General features: G+C 37.3%; 2 protein-coding genes across 2 annotated transcripts; one reads left to right on the top strand and one right to left on the bottom strand.

Moving 5' to 3' along the window:
• Positions 1-449: 449 nt before the first annotated feature.
• On the bottom strand, positions 450-11,737 carry LOC116260379 (negative regulator of systemic acquired resistance SNI1). Its single transcript, XM_031638683.2, has 15 exons — positions 11,487-11,737; positions 11,285-11,351; positions 9,930-10,023; positions 8,821-8,904; positions 8,604-8,696; positions 6,413-6,484; positions 5,849-5,930; positions 5,717-5,766; positions 5,389-5,604; positions 5,233-5,303; positions 5,084-5,153; positions 4,826-4,891; positions 2,749-2,901; positions 1,953-2,083; positions 450-1,109 (listed from the first exon to the last, which is right to left on the bottom strand). The coding sequence occupies exons 1-15, from the start codon at positions 11,602-11,604 to the stop codon at positions 1,037-1,039; spliced, it is 1,440 nt and encodes a 479-aa protein (XP_031494543.1). The 5' UTR covers positions 11,605-11,737; the 3' UTR covers positions 450-1,036.
• A 3,132-nt stretch (positions 11,738-14,869) lies between these two features.
• LOC116260380 (GDSL esterase/lipase At5g45960-like) lies at positions 14,870-19,673 on the top strand. The gene is made up of 5 exons (XM_031638685.2): positions 14,870-15,363; positions 15,613-15,743; positions 17,153-17,386; positions 18,082-18,346; positions 19,449-19,673. The coding sequence occupies exons 1-5, from the start codon at positions 14,883-14,885 to the stop codon at positions 19,637-19,639; spliced, it is 1,302 nt and encodes a 433-aa protein (XP_031494545.1). The 5' UTR covers positions 14,870-14,882; the 3' UTR covers positions 19,640-19,673.
• The last annotated feature ends 3,655 nt before the right edge of the window (positions 19,674-23,328 follow it).

Here is a 23,328-nt window from a genome sequence, read left to right as displayed (position 1 = left end):
ACACACATACACACACAGTTCCTTTTCAAAACACAATTTTTCAAAAGTGGATTTGTAAAAATCATTGTCTCGACTATCACAGAACCTTTAAAGCATTATATATGCAGAACAGACTTTTACCCTCAAAAAGGCAGTTCTAAAGCGTCATCCAAACGCCCCCTTAAGCTTTGAGGGTGTAAAACGATGAGCTTGATTCAACCACTCACTCGAACGAGCTGACATTCTTCACAATCTCTTTTTACCACCCGCTCCACCTCTAATGATCCATGTTTCCTACTGCCTTTATACTGCCAATATTATTATTTTATAACAAGAAAATTTTATATTTTTCATATTATTTATTAAAAAACACAATGTTAGGCCTGTTATAGTTTTGTTTAATTTTACACATACGTCTGTTGTAAGTTTGTTTCTTAGGAAAAGAGAATAAATGGATTTGACAACTGAACTAAAACTAAAATGGAAGAACTAGACTGTTAAATAAAATCTTCTTTCAGCAATAGATACGCAATTAATGGCCAGAGGCAATTAATGGCTATCACGGCAGGGGCCACGCCTTGATGGTGTAGCAGCTTTTATGGCGATTCATGCAACAGCCCAGAGACTGATAACTTCATTCAGATATGACAGGCCTCTTCTGTGGGGGACGTAAATGCAGGTAGGAGGATACCCAATTTCTAGGGCTATCACCAAGCCTTTCAGTCATCCCGATCTCACTACCAGAGAGAAATGATCCAGGCCTGACATCCACCAAGTCAATTACTCGGATTTAGTTTCAAATTCAAACTTGGACTTGACTTTTTTCGAGGCCAAAGCTGCCAAACGCCGGTCCGACCTGCTCAAGACATGACATTTATGTGCACCAGTACCGGAATTTTGTTCGCATTTAGGCTTGTTCTAAAACGTATATCAGAACCAGACCGGAACCATAACAGACCCATCGTCTCCAGTAACCTGTCTGTGCTGGATTACAGAGTCCTGTTTGAACCTTCTCTTTGGCACGAGACGAGCAAAACAGAGACGCCTTCTCCAAATGTTAGCATTTGCCTGAGCTAAGAACGGCCGCTGTGAACAGAGCCTCTTTTGCGAAAGGTATGATCTCCATTTTCCTGCAAAAACGAGAAAACAGGAAGAGAACATTCCGAGTTTAAATGGCACGCTGTCATGATAAGGTCTACTCAGGCAGAACACTTCTACAAGAGAAATGAAGCTCCAGTATCATATTCAACATAACCCAACAGGGACCTGATTTAGTGAAATCAAGAGTATGCCGTCTTCAGGAAAAACGATATGGCTCCAATACGGATGCTCTCAACAATGACATTGTTTAGTATTATGTTCATTTTTCCTAATTTGATAGTACAATTTCCCTTTAACTCTCGAAAACAGAGCACATAAACTTTGTTTGCTTTTCATATGAGAAAGTGCACCATACTCCAACCCCAAGGGATATTGCTCTAATTTTGTACATGGAAAGATGTGACCTTAAGGAGGTCACCGCAAGGCCATGCTTAGAATCTAGACGTCTCACTTCTTTCCAAAGACAGGAGACGGGAAGCAGTTTCGATATGTTCACCCATGTGGCCCGTAGCAATCTTTTTATTTTTTGTTGTCAAATATATTTCCTTCTCGGATATGTACACCAGATTATGATCTTCTCTTTAAAATATATTAAAAACCTCTTCTCTCTTCCATTTTTTTTCGTACTAGATTCGTCTTTCCACTGATTCTACAGTACAGCGACCAGTTTCGACCAATGCAACATGCTCGACAAAAGATAACTATTAACCCTACATCCGCTAAGAAAAAAACATAGCATAATCAAATGTGTCAACGACTCCAATAAGATGCTTGATACACCATATTTGAATTAAAACTATTAAGAGAATTATGCAAGAAATAATCCAATCAGCAACTTCAGAACCAAGATGGGACATGAAAAGAGAACTTACTCATCAACTTTTTTAAGACTAGCAAAGACCAACTGCAAGTTCTTGCATATCTCTACAAGGGAGCCACATAAACCCATCTTTTTACAAGAAAAGGTGAATTGCTTTGCAAATATTTGTATAGAGAGAAAGGCCTGTAAAATGGAGAAGCAGAAAAGAAGTGATGAGAAACAATAAATAGTTACATGAATTAACTCTCAGAACATTAGTTCCAAATAAGCTATCTGCACAATGCACAATCTTGTCTTAGCCTGGGACTGTCAAGCCAAGCTTGAATCACGCAAGTCAAGTATCAGTTACACTTAAATAGACAGTATATAATTGCATGAGATATAATGACAAAAAGGGATCCAATCTGGAAGGGAGAGCCTCAAAAAATTATGTGGTGGGAAGCTAACTGACTGATCTTCTGATAAGTTTCAGGGGAGAAGATTGTCTACAGGTTGTCTTCAAGACACTGAGGGATAATGACCGTACATAATGGCTTGAAACTTGAAACATTTCCAATCCATGAAAAGTTCCTATTTGGTTCCAGGCTTCCAGCAACAATTTAATGGCTTTCATGTTTACAAACCAAACATATTTTCCCAAAGAACATGTAGATGAAACAGCCGCCCGGCATGTAAGTTGATATTTTAAAGTTGGCTACCTGTTCATCAGGTGACAAAAATGTATTGATATGAGATACAAATGGTAAAGACATACAGACTAAGAATTTCATTGACATCTTAAATTTGGATAATAAAATATACAAATGCAGGCTGATGACTCGGCCAAGCCATAAAGAAGAGAAATTTACCTGAAATGCATGTGCCAAAAGCAATTGGACAATTTCCATGCTGAGTTTCTTGATGACAGTTTTTGTGCTAGTTCCGTTTAAAAAATATTGCAACAGACCAGTAAGCGTTCCATCTTCTGTTGAATTATTTGATCTCCTGGTGCGTACCAAACTCTAAATGATACGCCAGGAACAATCACAAAATTAACCAATTGAGCCGTTAGTAAGGACACTATTAGCTCATTGAACGAAAATAAAGCTCAGAAGAAAGAAGAAAAACTGTCAAGTAATAATGGACATTAAATACATTTCAGTTGTGACATAAACGCAGACATTTTACAGCCATTTTCCTGACTTTATTCAGCACATTCCAAAGTTATAGATTAAAAAGGAAACGATACTGGTGATTTTTGTGGAACCCGTTACATAAGTGCACGGTGCAGGTGTAGGTGCGCAGGTGCCGATGCAAGCATGCATGTGGTATATTGGTGGAAAAAAAGCATGGATGCAGTCCTGCAAGGCACAGCAAGGTGTTACTTAAGGGGAAGGTATCCCTAGCTGTAAGAATGGCATGGAGAGTCTAATTTATCTAATCAACCTGATTTAACTTTCAAATTGATCGTCTGTAAGGTGCCCTCCTGTTTCCTCCTAGGTTCACTGCTTAACAATCACATTTCCTCTATCCTGAGTTTTGACTTTTGAGTGCTCGTGTTTGATTTAAAGAGCACCATTCTTTGTAATGGGCTTCCTTAAAGAGCCTTTCCAATGTTGATTTTATTGAACATTGTATCAGAGACTCGACCTGGTTCTTCCAAGTTTCTTTTGAAGGACTAAGTTCTTGTAGACAACCTGAAGTTTGCTGCATTTGAATTATTGGGTTCATGGTTTCTCTAGACCATTGTAACCATGAACATTTTTCTTTAAACAAGGATGCAACCTTTCTCAATCTTAAAAGTTCAATTGGTCAAACAGCACTAGGTTAGATCCATATAAAATCATTAGAAAGGAGATTATGTTTAGCACATTGAAAGTGACATCAAAGCCCCAAAAACTGCCAAAGTTTTGAAAATAAAATCCTCTAAAGTGATGACTAGGACAAAGTTATGCAGTGAATGGAAAAGCTAGATAAATCTATGACAAAGAATGTGAATTCTTGGTTTCTTCACCTAACATAATGATACTTCGTAACTTACTGATATAAAGGTAAACCCATTCTATCTGATAAGTAGGCTATAATATTTATAACATCACAGTATAGGTTAGCTGATTACTCATAACACCAAAAGCTTTAGAGTTTCTAGAAGAATGATAAAGATTGGCAATGGTGTCACCAGACTGTGTTGATGTTATTGTTGGAAAAGTCGATGAGGAAAAGTGGAATCACATTTCAAACTGAGACAAGTGAGAGAATTACAAGGATTTAACTATAAACATCTGGGTGGTGTTAAACACTTAAACTTGAAGTCTACAAAGAGGCTGAGTTAATGCAAGCTGCAGCAACAAGGTTCATTACAACTTCAATAAATTGTACAAAGTAAACTATCACAATCCTTGGCTTTGTTACCCCTGATCAATAGACCAAGAGTGGTTGAAACACGAACAAAGGAGTGAGTCTCATGTCCCATCCTTCTAATTTTGCAGCACTATCTTTAGAAGAGAGGTGAGTCTTCAAAATATCCTTTGATTATCCATTAGACCATTTGCCTTCCGTTCCACAAATTCATCTCGCATACCAATCCATAAGATTTCAGGAGGGAATAGGCAATAGGATGGAAAGTTTGTTCTTTTCAGGCCAAAAGATATAATTTGGTGGCTGCAAGGGGAGTCGTTACATTGAACAGATGAAATTTTGATTTTTTATGCTATGGCTCTTTTTTGTTCATGTAGGGGAGGGTTGACTTTCGTAGTTTCATTCAGTGAAATTGCTAGCCTTTCTATTTGTTATCTTTCGAACTTTCATTTAGTGAAATTATTAGCCTTCCTATTTGTCAACCAAATCAGAATAGGTTACCTAACCAAGAGCAACAACTAGTAAATTTAAATGTCTTATCAATTATCAAAATGAAATTAAGCAAATCAAAGACTAAGAAAGTACTACCTTTGTACAATACTTCCAAAAATATTGCAAGATTATTTCCAATTTCCATTTTGGATCAGTGAACCCCTGTAAGAACACAAACTCAACCATGAGAAATTGACTTCCTACATGTTATTCACTACAAAGAGTAATTAGGATAGAATCTACACAAAAGACACTGAATCAGTGTGTAATGGATCTGCATTGCATAAGCATCACAAAAAGAATTACCTGTCACAAGCAAAAGGGGGAAGTGCTATTCTAACTGATACAACTCACCTCAAGAAAGAGAGGCACCAGTTCTTTATTATATGTAAGTTCATCTACAATGATCTCAACAAGAGGTAATCTAGAAAAAACCACTAAAACTCAGATCTGCAACATGATCATAAAAAAAAATTTCAAATAATGAACTCAGACATTTGCACCTTGAACCATCAGTTCTTGTTGTTAAACCATTCATGTCGGCTTCTTTCTTTACATTGTCAAGTTCCATGATCTGGAATGCAACAAAAAAAAATTAAACTGCAATCTGTGAATGAACAAAACAAAGTCCATGTTATGAATGGTAAAAGAGTACATACAAATATCAAAAACTTCTTTGCTAACGTACAAACTTCATCTTTATATTCGGCAATGGCAGTTTGTAGATGAGTATCACCATCAGGTATTAACATATGTGAGACATCCTGGCTTGCATTTCTATCAACATGGTTGAGCTTGCCATGATGATAAGAAATCTTTGATATAATTGACAAGCATTCCCTGATCAAGTTTTTAAAATTTATTCTTCGCGATCCCTGCATTTTCTCAGTTCAAGTTAGTTATGAAGACAGGTTCACATCTATTAGCACCCAAATCAGACCACAAGAACTCCATCCATTTGATGATATCAGCAGAATAAATATTTACCAAAAGTAGATTGATGAGACATTCTTTGAGAAGGTCCCAGTCCAGCGTTTCTGCCATGATTATTTGAAGAACCATTAGTTCCATGAAACAGCAAAAAATGTTGGTGTTGCATACAAATGTATAAACATGTACCTTTATACTTCTTGTACCGAGGCAAGAAATCCACCTCAAGGACAATGATAAGATAATTGAGTAGCAAGAATCTACTGAGTGTCTGAAACGAAAGCAAACCAATTGATGCTTTAAATTAAACAAACTTATTAGTCATAGAATTTATGAACAAATAGAGCTAGGACTTCAAAAATACATTGTGGTTTAGGCTTCCCATTTCAGTATATCATTCCAAATAATTAAGTTATCAAGCGCATATCAGGCCACACCTTGATTCTACCTAAAAAGGTGAAACACCAGTACAGCCACTCATGTATTTCTCAGTGTACATTGATCAGTATACTGATCAGCGTGGCAGGACCATCTTTCTGTAGTCCATATTGCTGGTTTGTTACACAAGGTGTGACGGGTTCTAAATAATCTCCTTAAGTACACAACATTTTTGTGTTCCTAAGTCTTAACATTTAACAATTACTTCACTTTCCTACATGCTTTTTCACTTATTCAAATTTGTGTGTTTGCATTTTGCTCATCTTGTGAAGCCTCTTACATGTATCTCAACCTTTCCATTTACAATAAACATACTTTGGATCTCACTTCACAAACATCCATCTCAGAAAGCTCTTGAGCAACACTCTGAGTTAAAGAGAAGAAACTCTGCAGGACAAACAACACAAGAATCAATTAGAACAGACGCACCATTCATAAGCCATAGGTAAAAGCTTTAATCAACATTCCAGAGGTTGGTAAATATTCTAATATAACATGAGCAATTTCCAAACAGCAGCAACCAGGCGATCCAGTGTACTTACTGATAAAGGCATCTAAAAGCATGATATACACAGAATGAAAGATATTGAATAAAGATGTTTCGAACATAAGCAGCAACTGCTCATTGCTATGATGTGTATGTATGTATATGATCTCTTCCAATTTTCTGTTATTCCTTTTTCTGGTGCCAGATATCAAGGATTATAGCCATGCACCTCCTTATACATAATAGGATCGACCTGGTAAACTGTCTTTTTTCTGGAGCTTTCTAATGTTAATAAAAACATTGTTTGGTTTTTGAATGCTGTTCTACATTTTTCCACCTGGTAAATTTTTGTTATCATTTTTAAATGTAACCAACAACAGTATTCTATTGTTGTATGTGGCTATGTGTGCTGTTGCAAGCTTGGTATGAGTCAACTTGTGGATTGTATGATATCCTCTTTGACACCTTGAATTTTTGTGTTTCTTAATTAATTTATGTGGGCTTATTTTTCCTTAGAAGGTAATGCATTTTTTAAAATATTGATCCTTAAAAACTTTCTTGAAGTAGTCACGCTCATCGTTTCTGTAAGAAATTCTAGCTCATGATAAATATGTTCAGAATGACCTTCTGGTCGTCTTCTTCTTTAGTGTTGACAGACTTCAAGGTAGTTCTGCTTTTACTGCAGCTTATTCAGATAGAGAACCTGCATCTTCCCATTACATAACTTCACTCTAGCGAAGAAACTTGCTGAGTGTAAATGGGTTTCACAAGATTAGAACAAAAAAAATATGAAACTCTAAATAAGATATTAAAAGTGAGAACGTAAATTTCATAAGATTATTAGAGGATATTATGTTGGGACAATGTTGGCAAATGATTCAAGAGTCTTCATGACTTACTGACCAAGCAGGTTATATGCTATACAAGGTTTACACTTTTTTTTTTTATTATAATTGTAGCAACAGAAGCTCATATGCTTTAAAGGACTTCTGGTACTAATTTTCATATTATACTTCCATTGAGATTATATAACCATAAAAACCTTTACAAGTAATGAACTACCATTTGACCTTCTTAGAATTGAATCTTCAGCTTCCTTGGCACAAAAGAAAAAAAATTAAAGCAAAAAAAGTGTGAATAAAAACCAAAAAACAAAAAAAGAGAAGCACAAGGAAATATTGTGAATGGGAAAAAATTAATTAATGAACAAAAAGAAAAAAAAAATTAAAGCAAAGAAGAAGAAAGAGAAGAAGGCTCAAAGATCAGAGTAGAATAAAAGAATGGGACCTGAATCTCTTTCTAAAGTGTCCTAGCCCTACTAGCATGTGAATCACCCTTAGCATCTAAGCTGCACAAAAAGCTTTAGGAATGATCTTTGGTGCTTCTAAGGGTATAGAGATAAATCTCATCAGACAGTACCAATACAAACACCCAGAAAGGGCATATGCCCACTAAATTGATAGAAGGAGAAATTTTGCATCATTATCCAATGCATACTGCATATAAGAGTTGATGCCACTGTGTAGAACATTGCACTAAATGAACCACCCAGCTGCAGCATGCCTCAACAGCAGACACAGGAGACAAGATGAAAGCTACCCAAAAGCAAGTAGGAATAGAAGAGAGATATCACATACCAAAACAATGATTATGATAATGGTCATCCAAAAAGAAAAACACCCTACGCTCAATTAGCATCCATCTATCGAGAAGCCCCATCAGCCAACCAAAAGGCTCAACAAAATGAATAACTCAGCAATGAACATCTCTTTGACATCTTTCCTTATGAATAGATAGTCGACCATGAGTGCAGCACTCCAATAAACAACATGGTTTAGTCTTCTTAAGAAAAACTAGCAAAGTAAGCAGAGAAATAACACTCCATTAAGAAACATGTATTTCATAAATATTCCAAGAGAACAACTAGCTGCTAGTATACTTATTTTTAAAGGCAGTTGACAAACAATTGGCATCTAAAAGTATGAAAACTCACAGTTCATGTCAATGAAAGTATCTCACCATGGGATCTATGTACTTTGTAGCATCCCTTGGTCTTCCCTCTTCCCCAAGAAGGTCCAATTGTTTGGAACCAAAATTAAATGGTGACCATGCCTACAAATAAAATATAAGCAAAGCATTCAATGTTCATAATAAAAGGTGATCATAAATCTACGTCTTGTAAATAGAGATGAAAGACATTGAAGAGAGTAACTATGAAAGGGATTAATGGTAGTACCTCAGAGACTATAACCAAATCGACGGAATTACTAGAAGTAGATGCCGAGGTCCCTGAACTTGGTAAATATACTCGAGGATAACACTGCAATAGCATGGAAATTATAACAGTGTCATGGATAATAGGCAGTCTACCCGCCTTTCTTCATTACTACACAGTTGAGATCAAGCAAATATTTTGTTTTCCTAGTATGTAGCTCTATGGTTAAAACTTGGACAGCCTGCTGGTTAGGGACCCATTTAGGTCAGGCATGTTCTGAACCTACCAGCAGGGTGCCTAGTCTGTCAAATCTTAGCAACACAAATGCAGCTAGGAGCCATGTCGCTTAGTCATCAGTATCAGCTTTTCTCTTGTTCATTCTTGACCTTCTAATTAAACAAGGATAACTTAAACTTAACAGCCTTCCCTGTTTTTTCCAGCTAAATTCAAGAATTCAGTTCACTCATTGTTCACATTTTTTATCTTGGTTCTTTTGTTTTTCCATGTTGATCTTTGATAGAGAAGTCCCATTGAAGTCAGTCAGAAGTTGCTCGTTTATAATCAAGACATGGGCAAAAGTAACCCTCTAAAAACTATCACCCTGTGTCTGGTGTGCATCACAAAAATTATAAATTTTTAAATGTCCAATACTTTTATCTGTTTACTAGCTTCTAGACCAATGAATTGGTGCCTCCTGACCAGCTATTTTAACTCCTAATTGTTTTGGAAAACACTATTACAGGATCCATGTATTTCCTTTGGCCTAATTCAAAATTTCAAACATTTGTCTATTTATTTTCACAATTTAATATAATGTTTCCAGTTTCTTTAAAAATGGCACTAAATCACTCCAGCCTAAGCCACCTCTTATTTGGCACCAACCGATGCCTACCACTTTTATCTACAAAATATACAATATCTAGGCCCAAGTGGAAAGATGGTTAATCTAAACTAATGTAACTAGTCAAAAAGCATACTTAAGGATGAAACTTTTAACCATCCATCAACACAAATTGGTGTAACATCACAACAATATCAAAATTAGCAGAGAGAGAGAGAGACTTTTAAGTTGACTATATTAGCATTCCCAAGTTTATAGGCAATCTCATGTACATGCAGGTGTCAGTTACCTTCTCGAGGTCCACCAGTAGTTTATAACTTGCCATAGTCAACTCTAAACAGGAACCATCCTTGAGGATTTGAAAAACTGCATCATACATTTTCCTTGTACAAAACAATTAGTGTCAGTACATAAAGAGGGAAAGAAACTTCTCCCTTCTATTCACGGTTTACAGCTTTAAGAATTTTAAAAAAGAAACAAGAGTAGACACTTAAACATCTTCTCACACACCAGGGGGTTAAATTAGGTTATATAATGTGCCTGTTTAATCTTAACCTACTACAAGTCTAAAACTTTATGTTATTGTTATGAAAATCATTATTTTCATAATTACCACAAGCATCAGAGTACTTTGTTCGATCTTAACTTCTTAACTCAAAAACCACTAATGAGAACTACAAGGACATATGGTTAAATTAAAGTAGATCCATCATATACGTGGATATATCGAAATCCCCAAATAATAGCTTAAAAGCCGTAAAACGAACTAATATTCATGTTAATCATACTTGTTTAAATCAAACATATATAAGAAGATATTTAACCCAAAAAAAAGGAACGGAACAAAAAAAGCATGTCCAACACACATTTGAAGTTTAAGAATTTAAGTAGTGAACCTTTTCCCAACCGACATTTTTTCCAATAATCTTATTGGATTCAGCCTGCTGTTGTGCCTCCCCAGGATCCCAACCGCGAGGCTCCTCCACAGCATCGTTCCCTCCTCACCCTCTTCTGACTCACACTCCATGCTCCTCTACCTGGACAACCCTGCCCGCCAGCGCGATTACCGCCGCCGGCGAGTTTCTCTTCCCCATAGCCCAAGTCCGTAGCCCTAGTTCCGCCCGCTCCCGAGAGAGAGAGAGAGTCCGCAAAGCAAGCTTCATTTATCTTATTGGTTTCAGTTAAATCTAGCATTGAATGTAACGAAACCCTACTTGCCCTATGGCCTATTTCTTCTCTTCGTGTTCCTCAAGGCCTCAGCCCCCTTCAGTCCTTATCGTCTTCCATTACTGCGTTTCTGATGCACGTCGTGCTACAATAGATCCATCCCATCAACTGCATTTGTTTGCTGATCCATGTTCTGCATTCCCTCCTATTTTACCTACCACTCGCATGTCAAGTACTCCCTTTTAAAGGTTGATTCTTCTAACGAATTCGCAGAAATTTCTCGACATATTCCACACGTATTAAATGTCAGCGTCTCCCGTTTAAATCTAGAAGTTCAACGAATTATACATATAACACATACGATGTTTGCAGAAGAACCATTTGGCCCCTCATCATACAGGAACAGCACATATTAATGCAACATACCACACAGTTATCGCTCATCAAACAACAACGAGAATAAGAAGAAGCAGAGACCATGTAGGAGTGGATCTATTACGGTGGATGATCGTCGCCGATCGGACGCCTTCCAGGAAGGACAATCCTGCAATTGTTAAGACTATTAGGAAAGAGAACAAGAAAGCAAACAGGGCCTCAATTTCATAAATTTCTCCAACGGGAGAACCATATTTCACAAACAGTTTAGCAAAGGAGAAAAGGATCGAAGAGAGGAGCTTACTGTCTTCGTGGAGATCTCGGACGTCCTTGCAGCCGGAAGATTCGAGCATGGCCATCAGGTTCTCCTCCGACAGGGAACCCTTCCTTCCTCCGCCATCGCTCCCCCTCCCACTCCCCATCGCCGCCGTCCTCCTCAGCCTCCGGCCACGGCTTGAGACATTCAAAAAAACGCGCCACTCGCCCAAACTGATGGACGCGATGAGATTGGGAAGTGGGAACGCCGACTTCCCGCCACTGGAAAGAAACGCCAAAAAAAACTTCGTGCTTAGTTTCTAACATGCTCGCAAGGACGAACTAAATTATAGCAAATCCATAGTTCCGCACTCTTTTGATAAACTATTTCTCGAACACCCTCCTTCGGCCTTTATAATTTTAAAGAAATTAACTTCATTAAAAATGTTCGATATAGGCTGATATGTACGGTCATGATTTGGGTTTTCAGTGTGAAGGAAACTGATGTTTAAATGGTCTAGACTTTAGACTAAACTTGAGATATATATAATTTATTACCATTAATTATTTTTAAGTATTATTTATATTAAAAATATTTTTTTAATGTAATCGGATCGGGTCGAGCTTGGATTTTTTGAGTCGGGCCGAGCCTGTGCCCAAGTTTTAAATGTCGGGTCAACCAGAGCCCGACTCTGCCGTGGTCGGGCCGATGCCAAGCTTACTTGAGACACTATTGGAGATTCAAGTTCAATTTGAATTCCATTAGTTTGACTTGATGAGAAGATCTGAACGCGATTGACTTGAAGAAGGAAATGATAAAAGGGCAAAGCAAAAGTATAAAAGAATTCCAGCAAAAACAGTAACGCGAAAACTTAACTTTGCCGACAAAATTGATTATTTGCGTACCCAATAAGAGTTGAAACGGGTTATATGAGCAGCCTATAATAACCTTCTGGGTAAATTAACTCAGTGATTTTGCTCATGATCTAGGAACTTCATCTTTCTTTTTCTCTCTTTCAATTCAGTTTCCCACCACAAAAAACATATTGAAATTGATATGCATTTTATGTATAAGTTTTTCTTAATATTGATTAGAAGATCGCCTCTCCTCTTGTAAGAATCTGAGCAAGAGTTTCTTCTCGCCCCTGTGTTTTACAAGTTTACTATTATTTTTCTTATTTCTCAATACTGCTGATTCATTGATTCAGACAAGAAAAATTGTAACAAAATCGCTTTTAAAATAAATTTTCAAAAATGTACACGAAACTTTAAAAAATAAAAATAAAGCTCTTAAAACATCTTTAAAAATTAGCTAAAAGTTGACATCACGGCTCCGGTTCGATCTAGATCCGCCAATTCAGGCCACTTGGAGACAACTCAGATGATGTGTTTAAGGAGTGTAATGAAACCGTTCACTCCCACAGAAACATGCTTGAGATTGAAATTTTTTTTCGTCTTCTTATTTTCTAAATATAGAACGTCCAACTATGTCATGTTTAATGCAATTTGCCTAGGAGTGAACAACGAGTCGAGCTACTCGATCTCAACTCGTTAAAACTAGGCTCGTGAACGAGTTCGAGCCGAATTATTTGTTTAACGAGTCAAGTTCGAGTACATGAGTCCACTCATTCAAATAATCGAGTTGAGTTCGAGCTCAACACTTAATTGCTGAGTCGAACTCGAGTCTTAATTGAGTTTGTTGAGCCTTAATCAAGTTGATATATTCAAAAGAGTTTACTAATTTGTCGAGCCTTAATCGAGTCGAGCTCGAGCTCAGCACGTAACACTGAATATCAATTCTATTCAAACGAGTTTGTCGAGTCTTAATCGAATCGAGCTCGAGCTTAATACGTAACAATGAATATCAATTCTATTCAAACGAGTTTGTCGACTATTAGTCGAGTCGAGTTTGAACACAACACATAACTGCCGAGTCGAGCTCGAACTGCTTCCGTCGAGTTTGAGGTTTCATTAATCGAGCCGAGTTTGAGCCTACTGAACTCGACTCGACTTTCACCCCTAAATCTGCCTCACCCTTTTTTTCTTTTGTGAAGGTGTGGTGAGCTCTGACTATCGTTACGAGAACGATGCTAGAAGGTTACGGCCAGAAAATGATCACGAACCCTTCTTTATTCAAAAGTAAAACTTGCACTGCAAGATGTTTGTAGAAAAAGGTGGGATGACATAAATGAAGTTCATGCGAACCAGTAAAAAGTAAAAGTTAGAACACCAGAACCAAAGATGTTTGTAGAAAAAGGTGGGATGACACAAATGAAGTTCATGCCAACTACTAAAAAGTAAAAGTTAGAACACCAGAACCAAGCCGGATACAATAGGAAGGTCTGTTCACCGGAAAAGAAAAAGATCAGGAAAAGAAGCTTTCGCCAATCAACACCTGGATGGCTCATTTTTTATGATCTTCTTTGGATTATGGTCTGATCCTGTCTTTGTTGAATTTGATTTGATTTAGAACCTAAGGTTGTTTTAAGGCCCTCTGACCAGTGTATCTACGATTTCGCATTAATTTATATACAATTGAATTGTGCCTTTAATGGATCAGGACCGGATACTGAACTTAGGTTCAAACTCAGTTTCATACAAAAAAATGAATCTGATTGGTAATCAAATCTATTTTTAACGGAGTTTGACTAAAGAAATTCAAAATCGAGTTAGTAATCGAATATACTTTAGATGCATGCATTTAATCATAAAGTATCACAAACTTTACTAAACACACACAAAACATGTTATTCAGTTGATGAAAAAATCAAACATGAAGTCTAGACATACTTATTTTCTTTATCTACTTTTAAAAAATGCAATAGAAAACTTATGACCTAATCTAGCTGAGTCAATCAGTCATTTTTTTTTTACCCCGATGACCAAACTGAAACTAAGTCACAAGTTTGCCAACTATGATTTTGTGTTTCACAAGTATAATGACTTAAAAGCTGACATTCCTATGCACGGAACAGATTTTACAACTAGAAATGTCCTATTTTGAGATCTTCATGCATAGAACTCAAACCTATACATAGAAAACACAATTTCAAGCTGATTTTAAGTTTGCAAACATGAAGAAAACGCATTAATATAGTATGGTTAATTGAACGAAAGAACCACCTCTCTTGAAAATATTGCTGAATGCATGTTCTACCTATGCCTGTGAATGTGTACCGCAGGATCTTGCTACGATGGAAGAACTCAACTCACCATGCATGCCTAAGCTTAAACTACAGTGGCCACTTTGGAAGTGAGTGTGCCGATGAAGATTAGAGATACGGCCGTCGATGATCGCCGGCGAAGAAAGTGTCGCCAGCTACGTACTTTCCTTCACGAGCTCCTCCTCTTTTCCTTTCACGAGGAATATCATGCAGACTATATATTTTATGCAGGATTCGTCATTGTCGGCCGATCAAGTGAGGAAAGAAGATTGAACCACGGGATGGCATCAGCCGAGCTCACAAGAATATTGGGTTGCATCCTTCATCGTCACGCTGCTTCTTCCTGCCATCTTCTTCACATCATCTTCATCTTTCAACTGCAGTTCCCCTTATCCCACTCGGCGCCACCGCCGTCTCCACCATCGGTGCCCCCGTCTCCCTGTCCGTCTTCGTCTCCGCCTCCGCCTCCTCCTTCCCCTCCCCCACAACCTTCCCTGCCTCCGCCTGCGCCTTCCCCAGCAACTTCCCGTCCACCTCCACCTCCGCCTCCGTCTCCGCCTCCGCCCCCGCCACCGCCACCCCCGCGAACCAATGCATCCTTTTCCGCGCTCTTTGTTCTTGGGGACTCGACAGTGGATCCTGGCAACAACAACTACTTGCGTACCCTTGTTAGGAGCAATTTCCAGCCTTATGGGATAGACTTCATCGACCAGGTCCCCACCGGGAGGTTCTGCAACGGGAAGCTCTTCACTGATTTTCTTGGTATACATCAACTCACTGCTATCTATTCAATAGAAGTTGCTTTAAGGCGAAGTCGATTGGCTTTCAACTGACCAATTTGAGCTTGAGCTTTTCGAGACTTGTTCTAAAAAAGCAAGTGAATTTTGAACACCACCTTGGAAATGCTCAAACATCGAAATGGTAGAGTTGAGATTTGATTTAACGCGTCATCTCCTTCTATCATTTTGCTGATCTCAAGATTTATATGGTGGTGTAACTTGTTTTGGATAGCTTCACACTGGGGAATTAAGGAGACGATTCCTCCCTTCCTGGATCCCACGCTTACTATGGAAGAGTTGCTGACTGGTGTGAGCTTCGCCTGTGCTGGCACTGGCTATGACCCATTGACTGCTGCCATTGTTGTAAGTCTCTCTGTCTCCCTCACTCTCAATCTCTTGCACTTAAATTAAGCATGTTTAATTTTTTACTTTAAATCAACGAGTCCCGATAATCGCTTCCCTTAAATGGACCTTGCTACTTGTCATTCTCCTCGCAATTATCCCATGACAGACTTATAGGTCATTTCTCGAATAAACCATTGGGCCAGAAAAATATAGTCATGGACTTAGTTTTTACTTATTGTATTCTTTTATGTGGACCTAGATGCATAGATATGCTTTAAAGGGGGTACTGGGGCGCCTTGGTCTCCTACCAAAAACACCATTGGATTTCAAAGTAGCGTGATCCAATCAAAAATTTTACCTTGGGCAGGTCTAGTGACTGAGATGTTAGAATGATCGTGGTTTCCCTCTCTAAGGATAAAATAGGAAATAACTTTTTGTTTGGAGTCTTCAGACACTAGGATTGTACTTGTGTTTTATATCTCTCTTTCTATATATAGATATATATATATATAGTGAGTGAACAACAACTTTTGTTATCTAGAATCACTCAACCATCTAACTAAAGTCATTCGTCTAAAGCATGTAGATGGTTGAGAAAAAAACAAGAAAAAAATATGTAAACTAATATCAGATGATAAAAATGTCCATCGCTTTTTCTTTTTAATATCCATTATAGGATTAAATAGTTGGGTGACTCTAAAAAAACTAAAGTATATATATATATATAAAGAAAGAGCAAAAGTTCAAAGTTTTAATATTGATTTGGGCAAGCCATTGTGGGGCAGGTGACTTTGTCGATGGCTAGGGAAACCAGTGCTAAGTACAAGATGAAAGCGGCCATGCCTACTCAATGAAGGACCAGCTGCCTAACACTGAGGGAAACTTGTGTTATACATTTATTGTTAAAAAAAAAACACTTATTCTTTCGGCCTCCCAACAAACTTTTGAAGGATCACGTTGGGCATTAACTTTGGGTGCGTGAACTTTCCTCCACTTTACAGCCAGAACCGGTCAGGACCCTAGTGAAGCTACAAACTGGCAGCATATCTCTATTTATGTGTGCGCAAGGCACGGGTTAGGACAGAGCATAATAAAATCTTTCTCGAAATTTCATGAGCCCTTTCTCTGTCTCGCTCTCACTTTTTACAGAAGCAGTTCTGTAAACAAACTTAAGTTTTGATTTCTTTTGTCTAAATATTTATTTAGTTACATGAAAACAAGCTGTTAAATGAAAGAAATTATCCAAAATTGATTGTGTTTTTTATATGGTCCATGAAGACCGTGAGCATGTGTATTTTTTCTAAAAAACACCAACATATTAGCTTTTAAAACTGTGAATTCTTTTTTTTTTTTCCAATGAACAAAACTGGTTAATTGATGAGCATTTAAACAAATATTGATCAGAAGATTTGGTTTTGGTTTATCAGAACGTAATATCGGTGCCTCAGCAACTCCAACTCATGAGGCAATTATTTGGCCGAGTAGAAACCACGGTTGGGCCGGCAATGGCAGCCGACGTGATGCAGAATGCAGTCTTCCTCATAAGTGCAGGGACCAACGATTTTCTTGTTAACTACTACAACCTTCCTCTCCGGCGATTTACGTTTACGGTGGATCAGTATCAGAACTTCCTAATTGATCAACTTCTGGGCATCCTTGAGGTAAATTCACATGATTTCCTTACTTAAATAGTACGTGTGGAATTGCAAATCCCTTGGGCATTTCATTGGTAAATGAGTTGATCATTTCATTGGTAAATGAGTTGATCAAATTGTCCTAGAGAGAGTTAGACAACCAATTCCTGTTCTAAATCTCCAGGGTGTCAAGTCTTTGTGCTGTAAAAGGGAGAGGGGGATGCCGACAGGCAAGTTAATGTATGATAGGGGCAACACCTCGAGACACTTGGAACATAGGGTTGGGCAAAAGCTTCGGCTCTCATTGATAGGATGAAATACTCCTCTTGCTTACCCAAAAATGAATTGATCCGTACAAAAAACTTGCATATGTTTGACTTAATAAGAACAAGTTTAAGCACCAAGCTCGTTTGCAAAATTGCAAAAAATTATTGTGATATAAAGTCTTCAATATTTATGTTGAATACAATGAAGGGAAGACAAAGTGAACTTTTATATGAATCAGCCGCCTTTGTTGCCACATACTAACCCTACCAACATTTGGCAAACTAGGGCTTCAAGTTAATTTTCAGTCTGAAACATGTATAATTTAATATTTCGTTCGCATGTATCTAATGTTTGTTTCATGTATCCAATGCAATTTTAGGGCCTGTATAGGCTTGGAGCTCGAAGGTTTATAGTTGCAGGCATTTCACCTCCTAATGTTTGTTTCATGTATTTAGGGGCTGTATAGACTTGGAGCTCGAAGGTTTATAGTTGCAGGCATTTCACCTCTGGGTTGCTTGCCAGTGGAGATGACCATAGATCCTGCAGATGCATTTGTTAGGAACTGCATTGAGAGTTTGAATGCCGTCGCAACAAGCTACAATCTCAAGCTTGAAAATGCACTGAGAACGATCAAACAAAGTGGATTTAGTGGTGCAAAGCTTGCATACGCTGACACTTATTACCCCATGCTGGACATGATGCAGAATCCTGACAAATATGGTGAGTTTGTGACTTAATGCATGAATGTACAGGCATACCATGAGAAAACTCTAACTTTTTTTTGCCTAACATTGTTTTCGGGTGAGCAGAAGCCGCCTGAAGAAGGGCCAAAGCTCAAAAAATCCTTTCCCTCTAGCCTCGGGGTATAGGGTTGCCCTTAAGATATGGGTGGTGGACCGATCGTGTACCCATCAACTAGTGCTTCTCTACTTGCCATCCATTAACTAAAGTGTCACACTTCTTGATCTTGCCTTCACAATGACAAACATTGAAATATGTTTCTAGTGCAATTTTAACTTGTTGCTTTTGGGAGTTCTAGGCAGGCAATTGCCCACACCATGCATGCCCCAAGCCTTCCTTCTCCCCTGCCTTGAGCATTCAAATCTGGCCCACATTTGATTGCCTTGGGTCACAAATCGGAGAAGTTATGAGCACCACCTTAAATCAATAGTGTTGGTTTTGTCCAAGTCTAGATTTCTGAATCTTGGATTTGTGATTTCCTTTTTCTTCTAGATCAATAGATATCAGTCAGAGCAACAGGGAAGGGATTTGATTTCAAATCCATGAATTGAGATGCATAGATTGTAGATCCCTTTTGTAATACATGCATCTTTCAAACAAAGGATCCGGGGTTGCTTTGAAATCCATGGGTCTGATATTCCAGGCATTCAAACACGACTTAATTTAGAGTCCCAACTTTGATGACACGTACTCATTTATCAAGTTTAAGTGTGATGCATGCAGTGTCTTGACGTAACTTTTTTTTTTACAATTTAAATATTCTTAATTTTTTATTATTATTTTTTATTTTGAACATTGTAGATGCGCTTAATCAATGTGAAACCAGGTTCAACTTAGTATGGACATAAAGATCAGATTTTAAGATTGCCGGAATTTCAAAATTTCAGAGTACTGAAACTTGGATCTTTAAAGGCCCCATTTAATGCACCTACATAATGTGATTCAGAGAGCTCCTTTCCTGCCGTTTTGACCACAAACATTACACATGCTTATAATTTTCTTTTTTTTTTTTATGATGTTTGATTGTAAGAATTTATTCAAAGAACATTATGTTTGAGTATGTCCTTGATTATATTTTCAGGTTTTGAGGAGGTAAAGAGAGGTTGCTGCGGCACAGGTTTGATCGAAATGGGATATTCATGTAATCCTTATACTCCTATTTGCCCTGATAGATCATCATATTTATTTTGGGACGCCATCCACCCCACACAAAAGACCTACAATATTCTTTTTAACACTGTCATTCCAGACATTATGAGTGAATTAACTTAATGGTAAATATATCATTTATTTTCATCCATGAAAAGCAGAGCCAAAAAAAAAAATTTCTTTATTATCTCCATATCAACTATTACTCTGATATATTACTCCAAATCTTTTTTTTTTTTTAACGTATGCTCTGAAATTAACAATTATCCGATACTGATGTTTAACCTAGAAATTATATAGTAAAGTTGGAACGCTGATATAGTCCGTTTGCCAAGTAATAGCTAATATAAGAGAGCATATGGCTGCCATCAATACGCAATATATTTTGCATATATAATTCTGTAATATGCTTTGGGGCCAAATGTGTGAAATGATCAATGAAGTAATACTTTTGCTTGTGTTTGGAACTAAAATGCAATATGTTCATTTATCTGTTCAGTTTCTTAATTAATTCTCTATTTGGTTGTGTTTGTTTGATCGTGGATCTAAGATCTGTGATGATCTGAGATCTTAAAATCTTATATCATTTGATTTAAGGTCAGGCCTCCCTCACCGACCTTAAATCTAATGTTTTTAACATACTACTGAGATCCTTAGTTTGTTTAAACTGAAGATCTTTCAAAAACACACTTTTTTTTTTATGTAGCCTAGATCTAAGATCTGAGGCTATTAAATGCAACCCTAAATAATTCTGGCTACAGTCCATTTGACTATTCCTTCATCTTCGTACACCTTTTTCTTCAACATTCAAACACAATAGGATGTTGAAAAATCAGTGTTTGAACATCCGAGTGAAAGCCCAAGCACCCCTCTGTTGGACAGTGGCCAAGAGCCCTATCCATTTTATCTCGTAACTCCGAGGGGGCCCACTGGCAGTAACAAGCTTGATTATCTCCGCCAACCTTTTACTCGCCATAACCGTCCACTGGACTACAGAAAAACCTATGAGGCGGCACTATATATGCCCAGTGATTCTTTGATCTAGGGTTACGCAGATGAAGAGCTGATCAAGGGTGCCGTTCCGCTGCAATGAAGCCAACACCCTCTTTCCTTCCATCTCTCAGAGTTGAATGCTGCCTTCAGTGTCTCAGGATGGTCCGGTTGCGCCAACCCTCTTGGGGATTGCCTTTACAGCAATAATTAAGACAATTAATCTTAAACTTCATATATAAAAATGATTTTTGTGTTAAATTTTTATGCATGCTAGCTTTTTCTTTAAGCATATAATTTTGGGGACAGCTCATCCTCCAGTTTAGTATTCATTCACTAGAGCAGCACACGCTACAATTAAGATCGAACTGCCACTGTGTTGATACATGAACAACTTAGATCCACTGTTTGTTTAAAACAGTACATGGGTCCCAGAAGACAGGGATTCCAGATCTGAGATCCGCGGGGAAACATCTGCACCTTCGTTATTGCAGGAGCCATGAAACATCATAGTATACTATCAAATGAATGAGTATGAATTTATGCTATAGCATTAAATGTATTTCATTCACTTCCGCTAAAACTTTTAACCATTCTTCCGTAACTTCCATGATAAAAAAAACCTGATAAGTTTTCTCGTATGCCTTCTGAAATTGGGTTCTCAATTTTTATTCATTTAAACGACGTACTCGATTGTTTTATTCATTTAAAAGATCTTGCAAAACATACTGCAGTCTTTACTAAGTTTAAATGTTCTATTATGCTTTGTTAAACATAGTCAAGTATATATACATCTTTTTAAAGGATTAATAAGCTAATTAGGATTGACCCCTAGTAACTAAGACATCCAATACAAAACTGGTGTATATATATATATATTCCCAGTTAATTGTGCGCAGACTTTTTACGCCAAAAAATAGTCTATGCCAAGGGTAGAGAGAGAAAAAAAGAGAATATTAGATATAATTGTGGAATTACAATTAAGTTAAAAATGGTTTAAATTACCCTTTCAATTGAAACTTTCTAGAGCACCCATACGATTACAAAGAAGTTCATGGTTTGCGATGCGTCACAGTACTTTAACCAAAATATAATAGTAAAAACTATTAAGCTATGGTAAAAATCTTATCTAATCTTCAAAATCTTAAAAGCCACAACGACTCATCAGATTTAGTAGCTATTATGATATATGGACATGATTGATGCAATATGATTAATGGTGCAATGGACCGTTCAACGTGTTATACTATTATTGCACGCTTTCAATGGAGGCCATCTAAGCTGTTAGATAACATCGTTTTCTTTCATCTTCGCTACCTAAATATCACCGCCAGAATTTAAATGGCTGAAAATGAAAGATCTTTTTAATGGTTTAATGATTATATTGATAATAAATTTTCTTAAATTCACTTCAATTTTTTTGCAAACATTCAATAGAATTTAATCTTAACTTGATCTAGCCTGTAATATATCCCCCTTATTTCTGGCCGTCCAATGGGCAATTAATGAGTGTGGCCACTAAATTAGACAAGTCCCCCTCTCTGAATTGCAATATGGTCCTGGTGCATTGTAACCTCAAATAATAAGTAAATCCATAAATATAATATAATATAATATAATATAAAACGAGGAGAGTAGTAAATGGTACTATATATTCTGAACTTCAATAGTGTATCCTAATTCAGTTTTTGGGTAAAACGTGCTGAACTAGGTTGGCTCTAGGAATTACCAAGTCCATTTCATCAAAATTTGCTTATTGGCGTTACCTTCGGCTTTGAGGACCTCATTTTGAAACTCCAAGCCGGGTCTGACTTTTATATGGAACCAGATCGAATTGATCTTAATTCAGGTTCAGACTTGGATTTGGATGTAAAGTTGCATGCTGGGGCAGTATTTAATTATTTATCGCCCTATTTTTATTTATATCAAAGTAATAAGAAGTGGTTGGCAACAGCAATCAAATGTTACTGTTTCATGAATTTGGCTCAAAAATTGAAATATATTTATGAAACATTGTATTGTGTTAGATTTTGTGAATCTGCTCTAATATTTGGGATAGATTCATAAAGACTAACAGTTTGTTTGCAATATTAATCGTGCGAATTAATCTAATGCACCAACATCCACGCTGAGAGTTGGGAGCTGTAATCTTTCTAGACTGGAACTATATTTGTTTCAAGAGAGAACCAAATGCCGCATATTTCCATCCTGTTTGACTCCTTAAACTAGAGATGTCAACAAATCAGATTCGAGTGAAATGTGTTCTTAACCATATTCCCTTGTTTACATGTTCACATGTTCATATTCAAATTCAGATTTGAACACACGTGAAGATATATCCAAAGCCAAAATCTGTCCACAACCCAAATCCGATCGGAATCTAACTTTTAGATTCACATATGCATTCGAATTCTAAATTAAATGCAACTGATTTTTGAGACGTAAGGGCGTTGGGTATAGAATATTTATTTGAAATTAAATCAAATCTGAATTCAATTGGATATTTATGTACTTCTAGATCTGAATGCAATCCGGATCCGATCCGATTTCTTAACTGAAACTAACTTTTTTATGTCTGTTTTTTTTAGAATGGTTCGCTCGGCTATCAAATTCGAATCAGATATATTGACATCACTAACTTAAATAATAATATTGTAACTGTTCCCTTGTGTCATGGCTGACGGCAAATAGGTTCTTGATGTGCCGCAGTTGTCAGCCCGTGACAGTAACTTACTTATAGGAAGTCCATGCTTGACCAGCATCCACTAATGGGTGCACATTCCGAGAAGTTAAAGTGTCTAAGTGTAACATGGTAAGAGCCT

This window comes from Nymphaea colorata, chromosome 9 (genome assembly GCF_008831285.2).
Source record: "Nymphaea colorata isolate Beijing-Zhang1983 chromosome 9, ASM883128v2, whole genome shotgun sequence".
Taxonomy (NCBI): domain Eukaryota; kingdom Viridiplantae; phylum Streptophyta; class Magnoliopsida; order Nymphaeales; family Nymphaeaceae; genus Nymphaea; species Nymphaea colorata.
The sequence above is the reverse complement of the archived record's forward strand: the minus strand, read 5'-3'. Positions and strand labels throughout refer to the sequence as shown.